Raw genomic sequence first — 14894 nt, 5'->3', positions numbered from 1 at the left:
AACCAGTATCAAGACCTTGATTGTGGATTTCGAAACTACCGTGCACAATGTGGTTAGAGACGTAGGGATGTATACTAGCCACATAAAGAAACTGTGCACACAGAACGTTCCTTCAGATTTGGAATACAACACAGAAAAGACGAAATGATGTAGACACTTTATAAGCAAAAGTATCGGGCCACAACAACATGTCAAAAGAACATGAACAATATCCGTAACGATGACGTCAGAAGTTCAAAATTGAGTAGGGGGTCACACGTCGAAGTCACAAGTCAAAAACGGGTATGACCATCATGCGTGTGAAGCACAGCAGTGCATCGACGACGCATATAGGCTACCAAATGAGCATTGAAGGCCTAGGGAATGGTTTGGGACGTGGTCACTGCCTTCTGGAACCTGTGTCTGAGATGAGGCACCCGAATCCATCTGTCCTGTCATGGCGTCGTTACTCGGGGACACCCAGAACGTGGGTGGTCGGCGACGTCATTACTGTTTCCAGAACGCCTGACCAATGCAGATATCGTATTACGATGGCATTGGAAATGTGCTGCCACCTGTTGTTGGCTCATGCCTGCTCGAACCATTCCAATGGCTTCATGACGTTGAGCAGATGTTCATCTTGGCATGATGTGCATGTGACTTCTCATGTGAATTTGTGAACGTTTGAATGACCAAAGATTTTCTAGTATTTTTACTGTCCATCGTCAACAGGTTTTAATCTTCAAAATGTTTTCACTTTTTATTGTATAAATTGTTTTCGTCACGATATGGCTGAGATATTGCCGATGAGACGTTAAATATTAACTCACTCGCTCACTCTACTTCTAATATATCTACATTTTCTTTCAAACTTATAACATTTAGATGAATTATTTTCAGATCAGTATGGATAAGAGGTCCCAGGTGGGGATGTACGTCCCCACGGCACAATAAAAGGGTTGAGATAAAGATACTCACTGCAGCTTTCGACAGTGACAGCAATTTCTGAGTTTCACATGTTGTCATCAATGACGTCACGTCGCCTCGCACCTGCATGAGCGTTTGATTGTCTCCAATACGTGCTATGTTCACACCTTTATGTATGTATAAAGACGCTGTCTGCCTATCTTTATATTTTCTGTGTGCACAGTTTCTTTATGTGGCCAGTATATATTCCCTTTTTTGGTCAGGCTCTATTCCGCAACTTCAACAAATCCTTCCTGGACACGTGGATCAGTGGACAATTTCCCCTCAACATCTGGAATTACTACATACGTGGTTTCTACTTTTTATTGTATGGCTTGTTTTCGCCACGATATGGCTGCAATATTGCCGATGTGACGTTAAATATTAACTCACTCACTCATTCACTCACTACATACGTGAGACATCCAAAACTAATAACAGTTGTGAGGGCTGCAACAGCCGTTTGTTCAGAAGAGCAGTGAAGACTCTCTTGAACATTTTTGAATTGATCATTCTCTTCAAGTCTGAACACTCTAATAAACAAGTACATGTGATGCAGCTTGAATCCAAGCGTCGGCGAGTGGAGGAAACCTCTGCCAGACTTTTTAATCTTGGACTTGAGTTTATGATCTGTGAAAGAGCGTTGGCATCATCTTTCTGCTTGTGGCAGTGTGCTGGCTGGTGTGATTGAACATTAGAAATACTGTGCAAATGTTTTGCGAATAAAATAATCATCACCAATAATATTCTTTGTTATTCTGGTCTCTTCATCACTCTACATAGGAGTTGATTAAATCAATTTAGACTCATTCACGAGGTGTCAAAGGGCTAATTATGAGGTGCGAGTCATAAACTGCCAACACCGGGACAACTGTTCTAGCTCGTTAACCAGGTGTGAAAATTGTCTGCCAAAAGTGGGACAACTGTTCTAGCTCGTTAATCAGGTGTGAAAATTGACTGCCAAAAGTGGGACAACTGTTCTAGCTCATTAACCAGGTGTGAAAATTGACTGCCAAAAGTGGGACAACTGTTCTAGCTCGTTAACCAGGTGTGAAAATTGACTGCCAAAAGTGGGACTGCCAAAAGAGAGGATAAATCGTGCCTATATACGCATATCTAAGGAACAAAGGTATATTTCCATTGTTCAGTGTGTGAACATCTCGACAATGGCATAATATTTGAGGTATGGTTTCAGTTTTGTGCCGCTGTTCAACACGCAACTGAAGAGCGCATCATGGACATTAGCTAGTCTATATGGAAAACATGAAAACCCAAATAAATACAAATTTGAATATAATTTTTGGCTGGCCTTAGAATTCAATTGTCGTTTCTCTTTTTTATAAAAAAACGTATCGTACTGGCTCCCAGATCTTTCAGCGTGACGTCAATGTACAGACTGACTCCAGCTTGACCAATCCGAATGTGACGTCAAATAGACGAACAGAGCGTTTTAAATGGCGGTATATACCGGCTCCGAGCTTTAGTGCAAGGTGGCGCGCAAAGGGAGCTGGGAACCAGTTTACATAAGCGGACGAGGTAAAACGTAGTCACAGGTGATAGTAAGGTTACGTTTGTGGCGTCATCATGTTTTTGACGTCATAGTTATTAACAATAGTGGTGGACGTATGTGCACTATGATATATTTATATAGATTTTTTTTTTAAAACCACAGAGCCAATTTCACTCCTACATGTTCCTTTCTTCAGGGAGTAGATGACAGTTGTGACGTTCTGATGTCACAATCGCAGTGATATAACAATGATATGACGTCACAATAGGGCAAGCTGTAGGATGGACACATGTAATAGAATTGATCAATTATTTCATCAAACATTAAGTTGTGGTCTTAATATTTTAATGAAATATTCTTCTTTGATCCGTCGCAAAATTATATTTACACACACACACAGAGGGACATTATATATACATATATGTATATATAGAGAGAGAGAGAGAAAGAGAGATAACAGACAGGATATATATCAAACTCAAGTTTGTGCAGAAGCTCCGATATCCCGATGCATACCTCTAACGTCATACAAGTTCCTCATTCAACATTTGTGTCTCTTTTTAAGTGATAGACGTCTAGCTACCAAAAAGGGCACAGGATATATATACTCTTCACCAAAAGAAACTTGACATGCTGTTTTGGAGTTTACTTACTGAGTGGATATAACTGATTCAAACATGACATCATTGCTGAGTTACAATAAAATCATCACTTTACAAATTTCCAAAACATGATTATCCAGGAAGTGTTTGGTAAAACCACAGAGGGCTAATAAAGCCACTTTGTCGGAGTAAAAAGTCAGTATCTAGTGTGACCACCATGAGCATTGATAACAGCTTGGCAGCCGAATGCCGAATGCTGTCTTGAGGAATGTTTTGATACACTTGCTGAAGTGCTGTGTGCAGTTCTTCTAGTGTCTGAGGTGGTGGATTACGCTGGCGCAAGCGTCGATCAAGAGTATCCCATAGATGTTCAATGGGGGACAAATCCGGTGATCAAGAAGGCCAAGGAAACAACTGAACATTGTTTTGCTGGAAGAAGACCAGTCAAACACGTGCAACGTGAGGTCGAGCATTGTCATGCTCCAAAGATCACGTTGATGTAGGGAACGACGTGACGTTGAACTGGTCTTCTGACAAAAAGTCTGGCTTTTCATAGGCAATTGCGCACTGTCGTAGATTCGGAGCAGTCCAGGGATTTGGATTGTTGTGGATGATGCGGCCGTGGTGTTTGAACGAAAATGTCTCAAGCAGATGTAGCGATCCTGGGCGGCGGTAGTAACTCCAGGTCGACCTGACCTGGGTCTGACGTTAACAATCCCAGTATTTTTGTATCGGGTCCATAGGTTTGAGATGGTATGTCTGGACACGCGATGTCCGTCTTTATAAACGGCCTATGGCGTTGTGTCGTTGAGCATCTGTATAGTGGCTTAAAGCAATGCATGTGGAGTACCATTGATGTGGCTTTTTAAAGCCTACAGTCATAGGCTTCAGCACAGGGTGATACACAATTTCGTGTAGGGTGCGCGTTAGCGATTCACTACAGACGTGAGTGTAACGTTACGCTTTTGTAAAAGGTTTCTTTTTTCAAACGTTTTGTCGTCGGCAACCATTCCCCCACATGCTGGGATTCAGCATGGATTGGTTTGTGTCAAATATTTTCCTAAAATCCAAATTTGTCCTATGTCAAGTTTCTTTTTTTTTTTGAAGAGTATATATATATAGAGAGAGAGAGTTTTATAACCAATCATCTGATGTGGCTATTAGTATTCACATGATTATTTTGCGTTGGTTGTTACAGTCACAATGTTACTAAAAATCATAGAAATTAACCCATGTACATGTATTCTTATATTGTCTGTCCATGCATTTGAAGTCAGTGAGCTGTTCTGTTTATCAAGGCTTGGTACCTCTGACGGAGGAGGAAGGCAGCAGGTTTGGGTTGACGTTGACGGGTGAGAACTCCCTTCTTGTTGCCCACTACCCGCTTGACACCTGAAACCCATGACTGTAATATAACCTTAATACCGACCTCGATCACGACTATCGAAGTCAAGTCTTACAGGACAAAATGTCTTCGATTTTACGTCACATTAAGGATTATTTCAGCCATATAGGTCTCCGACTTGGTTGACATGTCAACGGATCCCATTTGCATAGATCGATGCTACGCTGTTGCCTGGTCTCGACTCGATTATTTACAGTACAGGTCGCTGTGCGGCGTTAAACAACAAACAAACAAACAAACAAAAACTACTGTTAAAGAAAACCCTACTCCATAATGAATTCTTTCTGTCCAAAGCCCCAAATAAATTAAGGTGTGAAGTGTACCTACAGTTACATTAAGACCACTTACCCTGAGCCGTTATGAAGTCAGAAAACGTCCACACCATTTCTCCAACTAAATCTTTTCCAATCCTTGAGTCAAACTGCTTGTGGTATTCGGCCATGAAGTCCACTTGGTATTCTTCTGTAAATGCAGACGATGGATCCTGAAAGTACAATTTAGAGACAGTGACAGTGGTATTCATTGTGTATCAATGTCCCAAGTGTAATATATTGTGTATGTGGATAGTCATGAGGTGGTGTGCTGTATTTGGGAAGTTCTGGAATATACTACAGGGTAACTAAGGATATATAACAACTTCTTAATTTACAACGAAGAGCGACGTTTCGGTGCAGACTCACACGCAGTTAGCAAGCAAGTGTATGGGCAATTCCAACCTATTCCTACCCAGTGAGTTGGAACCTGCAGCAGAACCTGCTCCATATTCAGTGACACTGGCTTGTCCTACTCACTCTGTGCAACCCAGCAACAGACCCAGCTCCATATTCAGTGACACTGGCTTGCCCTACTCACTCTGTGCAACCCAGCAACAGACCCAGCTCCCTATTCAGTGACACTGGCTTGTCCTACTCACTCTGTGCAACCCAGCAACAGACCCAGCTCCCTATTCAGTGACACTGGCTTGTCCTACTCACTCTGTGCAACCCAGCAACAGACCCTGCTCCCTATTCAGTGACAAACAGTGGCTTGTTCTACTTACTCTGTGCAACCCAGCAACGGACCCTGCTCCCTATTCAGTGACAAACGCTGGCTTGTTCTACTTACTCTGTGCAACCCAGCAACGGACCCTGCACCATATTAAGTGGCAGACTCTGGTTTGTTCTACTTACTCTGTGCAAGCCAGCAACAGACCCTGCTCCATATTCAGTGACAAACAGTGGCTTGTTGTACTTGCTTCTCCATCCGTCCATGTCACTTGCCATTTGGACCTGAATGACCTCTGTGTGACCCGTGTCAGTGTACCAAGCATAGTAGCGGTTGAAACAAATGATGTCTACAAACTGGACCTAGACGAAGATGTAATACATTAAATTCCGCATGGCGCTATATGAAAAACACCGCAGTAACACTTGCAAGATGACCCCGTAACATGACACAGGTACTAGTATATACTCCCGCAGTAAACACAGCCCCGTTAGACAGGCCTGTATCGAGCAGGGCGTTAGGACATATGCTTCTACTGAAAACGACCTAATGACAATTCCATGAATCAGGCCTGACCGACTCTGTGTCACATTTAGTATCAGCGCCAACTACCGGCTATGGCACAGTCATATATGCCCCAAACCTCAATGTGCGTGCATCTGAGAATTATGTGAAATAAAATGGGTGTTTTTTAGTGTAAGACTTCAAATACAAAGTACACCATATAACTGATACGTTATTTTTTTCTGTCATGTGGTGTCACAGGAGCTGTTAGCAGCCATGGTCAAGGGTCAAGTTGGGTCAATATAAGGACTGACTGAGTTTTACGCCGCTTTTAGCAACATTCTAGCAATATCACGACAGGGACATTGTATATCTACACATTGTACACATATGGGGAATCGAACCCTCTCCTTCGGCGTGACGAGCGAACACTTTCGCCACTAGGCTACCTCACCGCCCTAACCACCTTATATTGACAGGCGGTTGGCTAGCCTAGTGGTTAAGGCGTTCGCTCGTCACGCCGAAGACCCGGGTTCGATTCCCCACATGTGTACAATGTGTTAAGCCCATTTCTGGTGTTCCCCGCCGTGATATTGCTGGAATATTGCTAAAAGCGGCGTAAAACCAAAATCACTCACTCACTATAGGGTGGTTACGTACACTAATAGTACATTTGAATATTTCACTCACTGCCTTATCATCAATGTAGTTTTTGTTCGACACAAAAGAGACAGGTCTTGTAGGGTCAAGGCTTCTTGTATGTCCAATAACTGACCTGAAGAGAATATATCAGAATATCGTGACGGTACTATATGCATGAGATCAGATCTAGAGCTAACAGGGAAAGGGCGTTATTACTATCTCTCACCAACGGGCACATTACATTTTGAAGTGTTTACCTGAATTTTTAAAGCATACACAACAAACAGGATTAACACAATCGGAGAATGGAGTGAGTGAGTGAGTTTAGTTTTACGCAATATTCCAGCAATATCGCGGCGGAGGACACCAGAAATGGGCTTCACACATTGTACCCATGTGGGGAATCGACCCAGGTCTTCGGCGTGACGAGCGAACGCTTTAACCACTAGGCTACCCCACCGCCCCTTGGAGAATGGAGGGGTCCTGAGGGGTCATCGGATTTAAACAACACATTCTTGAAACGTTCAGTACAATTCCATCCATTAAATTCAGTAGTTTCTGATATAACCTGTCCATAATGTTGACAAGTCAAAAAGCTAGAAGCAAGAGTCATAGCTCTGTGCATAATGAATCTAAACCACCAATTATTCAACTCTTTTTGAGAACGTGACCACTAACATTATGAGTAAACTATGTCTAATTTAAATAGACTTTGAGAAAATGTGTTACCATCGAGAAGTGGAATGACAGAAGGACGGACGAGTTCCGTATCCACATCGTGGCGGGGATAATATTTTACAGCTAGTTAGATATACAATGTCACTCACTTGAAATATGGTATAGAAATGCCCTTGTCACTTCCTGGCTCATTAGCGACAGACCACATCATGACGGCAGGACGGTTCTTGTCCCGTCTCACAAGCTCATCCATCACTTCGAGATGATGGAACAGAGATGTGTTGCTGAAGTTTTCATCCCTGAAATAACAATGGAGTGAATGTTGTTTAACGACGCCGAACTCGGCCGGTTAGATTAACTTCCTAGTACTACACTTGTGAGATGTGTGTAAATCTCATCATCAGGTATACAGTGTGTAGTGTGTCAGGTTATACAGCGGCGCCACGGGGACTCCAGTTTATAACATGAGACACGGATGTCTGTTTAAAACAGATGAGGACGACCCTCATGAGTACATGCACTCTCATTATACTCACTCACTGTTATTGAAGGGAGAGGATTCCCCTCCATGTATTCCGTGTCACAGTCCTAGGACACTAGAGCACCTTTTGTTGGAATGTGTGGATTTTTATACAGTTCAAACTAATTCTTAACTTTTCAATACCGTTTCTAATTATTCTATTTTAGCGTATTTGAATGCGTATGTACATTTTAGAATTTATGAATGACAATCTATACTGTTTACTGTGATAATTGACTGCAGGTTTTGTTATCCTTGTCTCACATTTATTCTATATTTATTTCCAGAGGAAAATATTTAGTTTTTCTAGCCTCGAATAGCTGCAAAATGACTCACTCATTCACCTTGTGGTCAAAGGTTTTCAATCCCCATGAGTATATCCCTTGTGAAAGGTTTTCCGTCAAGCCTATGTTGCTCCAGTGTAGGACTTACTGTGTGATGCCGATACCTGGACTCTCGTCAATGACCATGATTCCTTCCTGGTCAGCCTGGTCCATGATCTCCTCCGCATATGGATAAACGGACGTACGGAAGCAGTTGACTCCCAGCCACTTGAACATGTTGAAATCCTTTGCAATGGTGGCATAGTCAAGACCTCTGCCCCTAATCTAGAAATATACACACTCCCAATGAGAGGTACAATAATATAGCTGACACTTTGCTAATTGAGGTGTTCAGAAATATATTTCAAGCGTTTTTCGCGTCATGAATCTGCATCAATATTATAACTCTGCTTACATCTGCGTCCTCGTGTTTTCCGATTCCATGGCAGTAGAACGGCCTGTTGTTGATGAGCACCTGGGAGTCTGTCACTTGTATGGTGCGGATACCAACTGGCAGCCGATACACATCCGTTCCTGCTTTAGAGGTCAAGGTCATCTGAGAATGAAGACGTTCCAAACCTTAACAATAGTTACAGCGCCATTTCTAATTACAGATACTCGTGACTTGTACCCACGAGCGAATATCATTGGGCTTTTGTTTTTTTGTGTGCTGCTAATCAGGACTAAGAACGGGTTTGTACTGCTAACCCACTGAGATACCATGTCGCACTGATACCCAGCTCAGATACAACTTCCAAAACAGCAAATTCTTGTTTTATCCCTTTGATTCGGGAGTACCATGTTGGGAAATAGCAATTAACTTATTTGGGTCTGGTTAGCCGGGGATCGAACTAATGACAGTCCGCTCTACTGACGTTCCGTCAGAGCTGTATCCACTAAACCATGGATGTAGTTCAACCTGCTCCGGGCGTATATTGGAACGCATATTCCGAAAGAGCAGATTTTAAGATGGGTCACCAGTGTGTATGGGTAACATATATTAGCCCATTTGGAGGCATGGGCGGGACACATCATGCGTGTAGTACCAGCATGTAGTAAAGGTCATAAGAGAACATTGCTTGTATGGATAGTGTGAATGCGGCCTCATGGTGTATGGGTACGAGAGATAGGCATTTACCGTAGGTAACCTACCTTTAATGTGTAGAGATAGGCAGGAGAGTTTGGCATCATGGTGTAGGGGTACCAGAGGTTGGCATTAGCCACGGTCACAGTGCCGGTGAAGTTGGTAGATGTTCCGACGACGTTGCCGTCCTTGTCCTCAACATCCACCTTGATACTGCTACCCTGGGCAGAACCACCAACGTCGATCTGGTACTGCATAATACCTGCTACATCCACGTTATATGTAAAGGCACATTTTGGGAAAGCATTATGAGACTTGGCTACATACAATTGTAATAAAATATCCACTTTGCCACTTTTCTAAATACTTTGAATTCCATCGTCTATATATCAAAAGTGATCAAACGCAGATATACGTACATTGACTGTCAGCATGTATTGAGGATAAGTGTGCACTCCTCTTCGAAATAAATACGTTTCAGAAAAATACCTCTTTTGGGCATCAAGGTAATGCAACCATGCTAGCCTCTGAATTTTAACCATTAACATCTCGTGTTAAGGAAACGCCCGTGAGTATTAAAATAAAGTAAAAAAGACAACCCGCAGGTGAGATTCTCTATTGTAATTAACCTTCAACAAACCTTTCCCGTTACTGATATTAGTTGTAACAGTCACATCATCTATGTAGGTGGTTGGGGTCGTGTACAAACGGACATGGCGATGAATACCAGCATAGTTGAAAAAGTCCATCTGGAGATTCTGGACAAAGTACCCATCTGGATATCTGCAATATTTCAGACGGAGAAGCTACCCATGAATGGTGGCTATTGTGCATACCATGACAACAAAACAAGTAATTACCATGCATGTTAACATATATTACAGGTAACACATACAAATGTTGTAAATCCTCTTTGTACAACAATAGTTTTTCAATACTCAAAACAGATCTGCTAAACCATTGTTCTCCAGGCAACATTGAGAGACCAACATCTTTGTGTCTGATTGGAAGTGGATGATGTATAGTGATGCGATACCCACCTCTCTGTGTCTGCCTGGTACTGGATGGTGTGTATACAGATAGATACCACCAGGTGTCTGATTGGAAGTGGATGATGTATAGTGATACCTACCTGTTTGTGTCGGCCTGGTACTGGATGGTGTGTATACAGATAGATACCACCAGGTGTCTGATTGGAAGTGGATGATGTATAGTGATACCCACCACTTTGTGTCTGCCTGGTACTGGATGGTGTGTATAGAGATAGATACCACCAGGATGGTGGATGTATATAGATAGATACCACCAGTGTGTCTGGATTGGAAGTGGATGATGATGTATAGGTGATGCGATACCCACCTCTTCGTGTCGGCCTGGTACTGGATGGTGTGTATACAGATAGATACCACCAGGTGTCTGATTGGAAGTGGATGATGTATAGTGATGCGATACCCACCTCTTCGTGTCGGCCTGGTACTGGATGGTGTGTATACAGATAGATACCACCAGGTGTCTGATTGGAAGTGGATGATGTATAGTGATGCGATACCCACCTCTTCGTGTCGGCCTGGTACTGGATGGTGTGTATACAGATAGATACCACCAGGTGTCTGATTGGAAGTGGATGATGTATAGTGATGCGATACCCACCTCTTCGTGTCGGCCTGGTACTGGATGGTGTGTATACAGATAGATACCACCAGGTGTCTGATTGGAAGTGGATGATGTATAGTGATGCGATACCCACCTCTCTTTGTGTCGGCCTGGTACTGGATGGTGTGTATACAGATAGATACCACCAGGTGTCTGATTGGAAGTGGATGATGTATAGTGATGCGATACCCACCACTTTGTGTCGGCCTGGTACTGGATGGTGTGTATACAGATAGATACCACCAGGTGTCTGATTGGAAGTGGATGATGTATAGTGATGCGATACCCACCACTTTGTGTCGGCCTGGTACTGGATGGTGTGTATACAGATAGATACCACCAGGTGTCTGATTGGAAGTGGATGATGTATAGTGATACCCACCTCTTCGTGTCGGCCTGGTACTGGATGGTGTGTATACAGATAGATACCACCAGATAGATACCACCAGGTGTCTGATTGGAAGTGGATGATGTATAGTGATGCGATACCCACCTCTTTGTGTCGGCCTGGTACTGGATGGTGTGTATACAGATAGATACCACCAGGTGTCTGATTGGGAAGTGGATGATGTATAGTGATACCCACCTCTCTGTGTCGGCCTGGTACTGGATGGTGTGTATACAGATAGATACCACCAGGTGTCTGATTGGAAGTGGATGATGTATAGTGATACCCACCTCTTCGTGTCGGCCTGGTACTGGATGGTGTGTATACAGATAGATACCACCAGGTGTCTGATTGGAAGTGGATGATGTATAGTGATACCCACCTCTCTGTGTCGGCCTGGTACTGGATGGTGTGTATACAGATAGATACCACCAGGTGTCTGATTGGAAGTGGATGATGTATAGTGATGCGATACCCACCTCTTTGTGTCGGCCTGGTACTGGATGGTGTGTATACAGATAGATACCACCAGGTGTCTGATTGGAAGTGGATGATGTATAGTGATACCCACCTCTCTGTGTCGGCCTGGTACTGGATGGTGTGTATACAGATAGATACCACCAGGTGTCTGATTGGAAGTGGATGATGTATAGTGATGCGATACCCACCACTTTGTGTCGGCCTGGTACTGGATGGTGTGTATACAGATAGATACCACCAGGTGTCTGATTGGAAGTGGATGATGTATAGTGATGCGATACCCACCACTTTGTGTCGGCCTGGTACTGGATGGTGTGTATACAGATAGATACCACCAGGTGTCTGATTGGAAGTGGATGATGTATAGTGATACCTACCTCTCTGTGTCGGCCTGGTACTGGATGGTGCCCGGAGGTAGAGTGTGTTGAGTAAGAGTGTTGTTCACGGCCACAGTCAGCAAATTGCTCCCACCAAAATGTAGATACTTGTTGATTTCAGCCTCGAATGGAAGATGGCCTCCGTTATGTTGAACCACCTCCTGAGCGTTGACCCACTGGAGGTATTAAGTAGCTAAATTGAATAACCATGTATGCACCTTGATAAAACAATGAACGGAACACAACATGACAACGTCAACTTCACAGACAGAAATATATAACTTTCTTTCAACGCTGCCATTCATTTACCTACCACAATAGCGTAGTAGTTAGCGCTGCCAAAGCGGAGAACCACTCTCCGGTTCTGCCAGTCTTGAGGCACGAAGAAATCACGATCGTACCACACCCATCCAACAAAGTCCCGCAGAGAGATGTCCTGGGTCACATCGTTGTAGCTGGAGGGGACAGGCATCGGAATCACGGGACCAGTCTAGGCAATAACAAAACGCCTTAAATACAAGCGGCGAAACTATTCCATGATCATATCTGATGTCGCAGTGTGTGAGCGCATCCTGCTCAAAAGGTGGTGCAAGTGGTGTTAACAGTTATGTTTATAAATTTGTCTCTATCATATACTTTGTACAGTCACGATGTGGCTGAAATACTGTCGATATGACTTTATAATCAAAGTTACTTGCCCCATTTCTTACCCAGAATCTACACGGGTCACACAATATTGCAAGGGCTGCCAACTGACCCTAGCGGATTACCCTTTAAGAATTGTTCTTGCACTCACTTTAGCTAAAGGTTGTTTGAACCAAGCCGCCTTCAGTCCAGCATTTCTGGTAGGGGACATGTCAGCACGGAAGTTCCACATTCCATCCAGGTTCCTGACCTCCCGACTCTCAGAGTCCCGGGGATAGAGCATCCCCACCCCCACAACGCCCGTGACACACAGAAACACTACGACACACACGCCTGCCCACATAGTGTCACTCCGGATCGAACATAATACATGGGCCTACTCACAGATTAGATGACTTGGCTGATGGTTGATAAGATACATAATCAACATACTGTACCGTATACTTAGCTTGGCGATTATCTGTGTTGTGTATATGGATGTCAAGGACAGTATCCAAGGGCAAATTATGTCTGATACGAGTACCTGTTTTCGGAGCACAATTCACTCCAACAATCTTGTATGTAACTGATCGATGTTTTCCTTGTCGAAACCCTTAATGTCACGTGAATGTCAACAGAAATGAGTCGAATATTCGAAGAAGAATACACTGAATAGCTGCCTACAGTTACTGAAACACAACTGTCAGACTTGAAATAATATTTTAATAAATATACTAACAATGAACAACAATACTGAAATAGACTTATGCTGTATATGTTCCTGGTGGCCGCCAAGAAAAAGCGAAACATTTCTCACTGTGTTGCCCGTCGTTAAACGAAAGGTACTAAATTGAAGTTATTTTGCCCCAGGTGGTGAATGTGTGAGTGAACATAATAATGATTATTGACACATTTATCTAATAATTATTGTAACTGCCGCGTTTATGTAATAATGCGCATGCGCGAGTCCAGCAGGTTGCCTTCCACTTGGCTCCGCCTAATCTTTGAAATATGTTCTGCATTTACAACGTTCTGAAGCATTATTACTCCTAAAATGTGGAGGAGGATGAAGACAGTGTGAAAATACTAAACGACAAGGTGGAGCAAGAGAAGAAACGCAAACGTGAATGGTCGACACCCAGCGATGACAACATTCAAGGTGGCGCGCTGCACGAGAAACTCGCCGACATGCAGGTCGAACTGAGTGAGGTGACAAACAGCCTAACTAAGGTAAATGAAACCTGGGACCAATGATAGAATTTTCACCATCAACTCTCATAATTGCGCTTTTAAACGTGTATCTATTGCAAAATGTACCAATTAAAGGTCACATGCAACGTAAAACACAACTTTGCAGATTCTGATACCTTTCGGTATGGACTTACCGAAACAAATCATCAAAAATGCAAATTCAACTTATACAGTTGGAAAATAACGTGATGAAAAAACCAATCAAACGATTCACAAATTTTCCCCCAGCGCTTGTGGGGAAAAGTGGTTTCAACAGCTGGGCTGCGCTGCGCTGCGCTGGGCTGTGCTCATAAGCACATGCGCAGTGAAATAGGTTCGCGCAGCTTGGAAGCGGGTTGTCCGATAAATACTCGGTGAAGGCTTTGGTGTGAGCTATTTTCCTAATGTTTTGTTGATATTTCACTGGCGCGAGCTTTTTATATGTTATGACAGCAGATTACCGATTTAACTGTTTATATAATTTCATATTGCACTTTTGATTTGCGATTGTACGCTTATAATTTTGTTTATATGTTTTTTCATAGTCAGCAATGTATGTTATATGTCATGAATAAGTGATGTTTTTGTTGCATGTGACCTTTAATAATGCCATCGTAACCTGCTGTTTTATTACACTTCAACTTACTAATTGACACATGTACTTCAACCGCAGTAATGTCACGCTCTAACTCGTCAACCCAGTGCTGGACCATATCATTGTCAGATTGCCTAATCACCTCGACCTGGAGCAATATCAGGATTCAACAACTTCTACAGTACAATCAGAAATTATTGAGAATTTAAATATTGTACATTTATTAATTTTTTTCACTCATTACTCACGTATTAAATGTGAATATTAGCAGAACATAACTCCAGATTCAAAGACAGGTGAAAGTTAATATTTTGTCAAGTCACCATGGGCAGCAATGCACGCTTCAATGC

The 14894-nt window shown here is 42.9% G+C and overlaps 1 protein-coding gene across 2 annotated transcripts; it reads right to left on the bottom strand.

Annotated features, from left to right (window-relative positions):
- Positions 1 to 4235: 4235 nt before the first annotated feature.
- On the bottom strand, positions 4236 to 13111 carry LOC124277234 (beta-glucuronidase-like). Of its 2 annotated transcripts, none has more exons than XM_046712882.1 (12): positions 12892 to 13111; positions 12409 to 12585; positions 12096 to 12271; positions 9838 to 9980; positions 9266 to 9462; positions 8529 to 8669; positions 8223 to 8398; positions 7420 to 7569; positions 6641 to 6725; positions 5632 to 5808; positions 4811 to 4946; positions 4236 to 4449 (listed from the first exon to the last, which is right to left on the bottom strand). In XM_046712882.1, the coding sequence occupies exons 1-12, from the start codon at positions 13081 to 13083 to the stop codon at positions 4331 to 4333; spliced, it is 1869 nt and encodes a 622-aa protein (XP_046568838.1). In that variant the 5' UTR covers positions 13084 to 13111; the 3' UTR covers positions 4236 to 4330. The 2 variants fall into 2 exon arrangements, with proteins under 2 accessions (XP_046568838.1, XP_046568839.1); XM_046712883.1 differs by having other exon boundaries at positions 9266 to 9459.
- Positions 13112 to 14894: the final 1783 nt, after the last annotated feature.

Source organism: Haliotis rubra, unplaced genomic scaffold (assembly GCF_003918875.1).
Source record: "Haliotis rubra isolate DU_JTF1 unplaced genomic scaffold, ASM391887v1 Scf22, whole genome shotgun sequence".
Taxonomy (NCBI): Eukaryota; Metazoa; Mollusca; class Gastropoda; order Lepetellida; family Haliotidae; genus Haliotis; species Haliotis rubra.
Note: the sequence above shows the minus strand (reverse complement) of the source record. Positions and strands in the feature narration are given on the sequence as shown.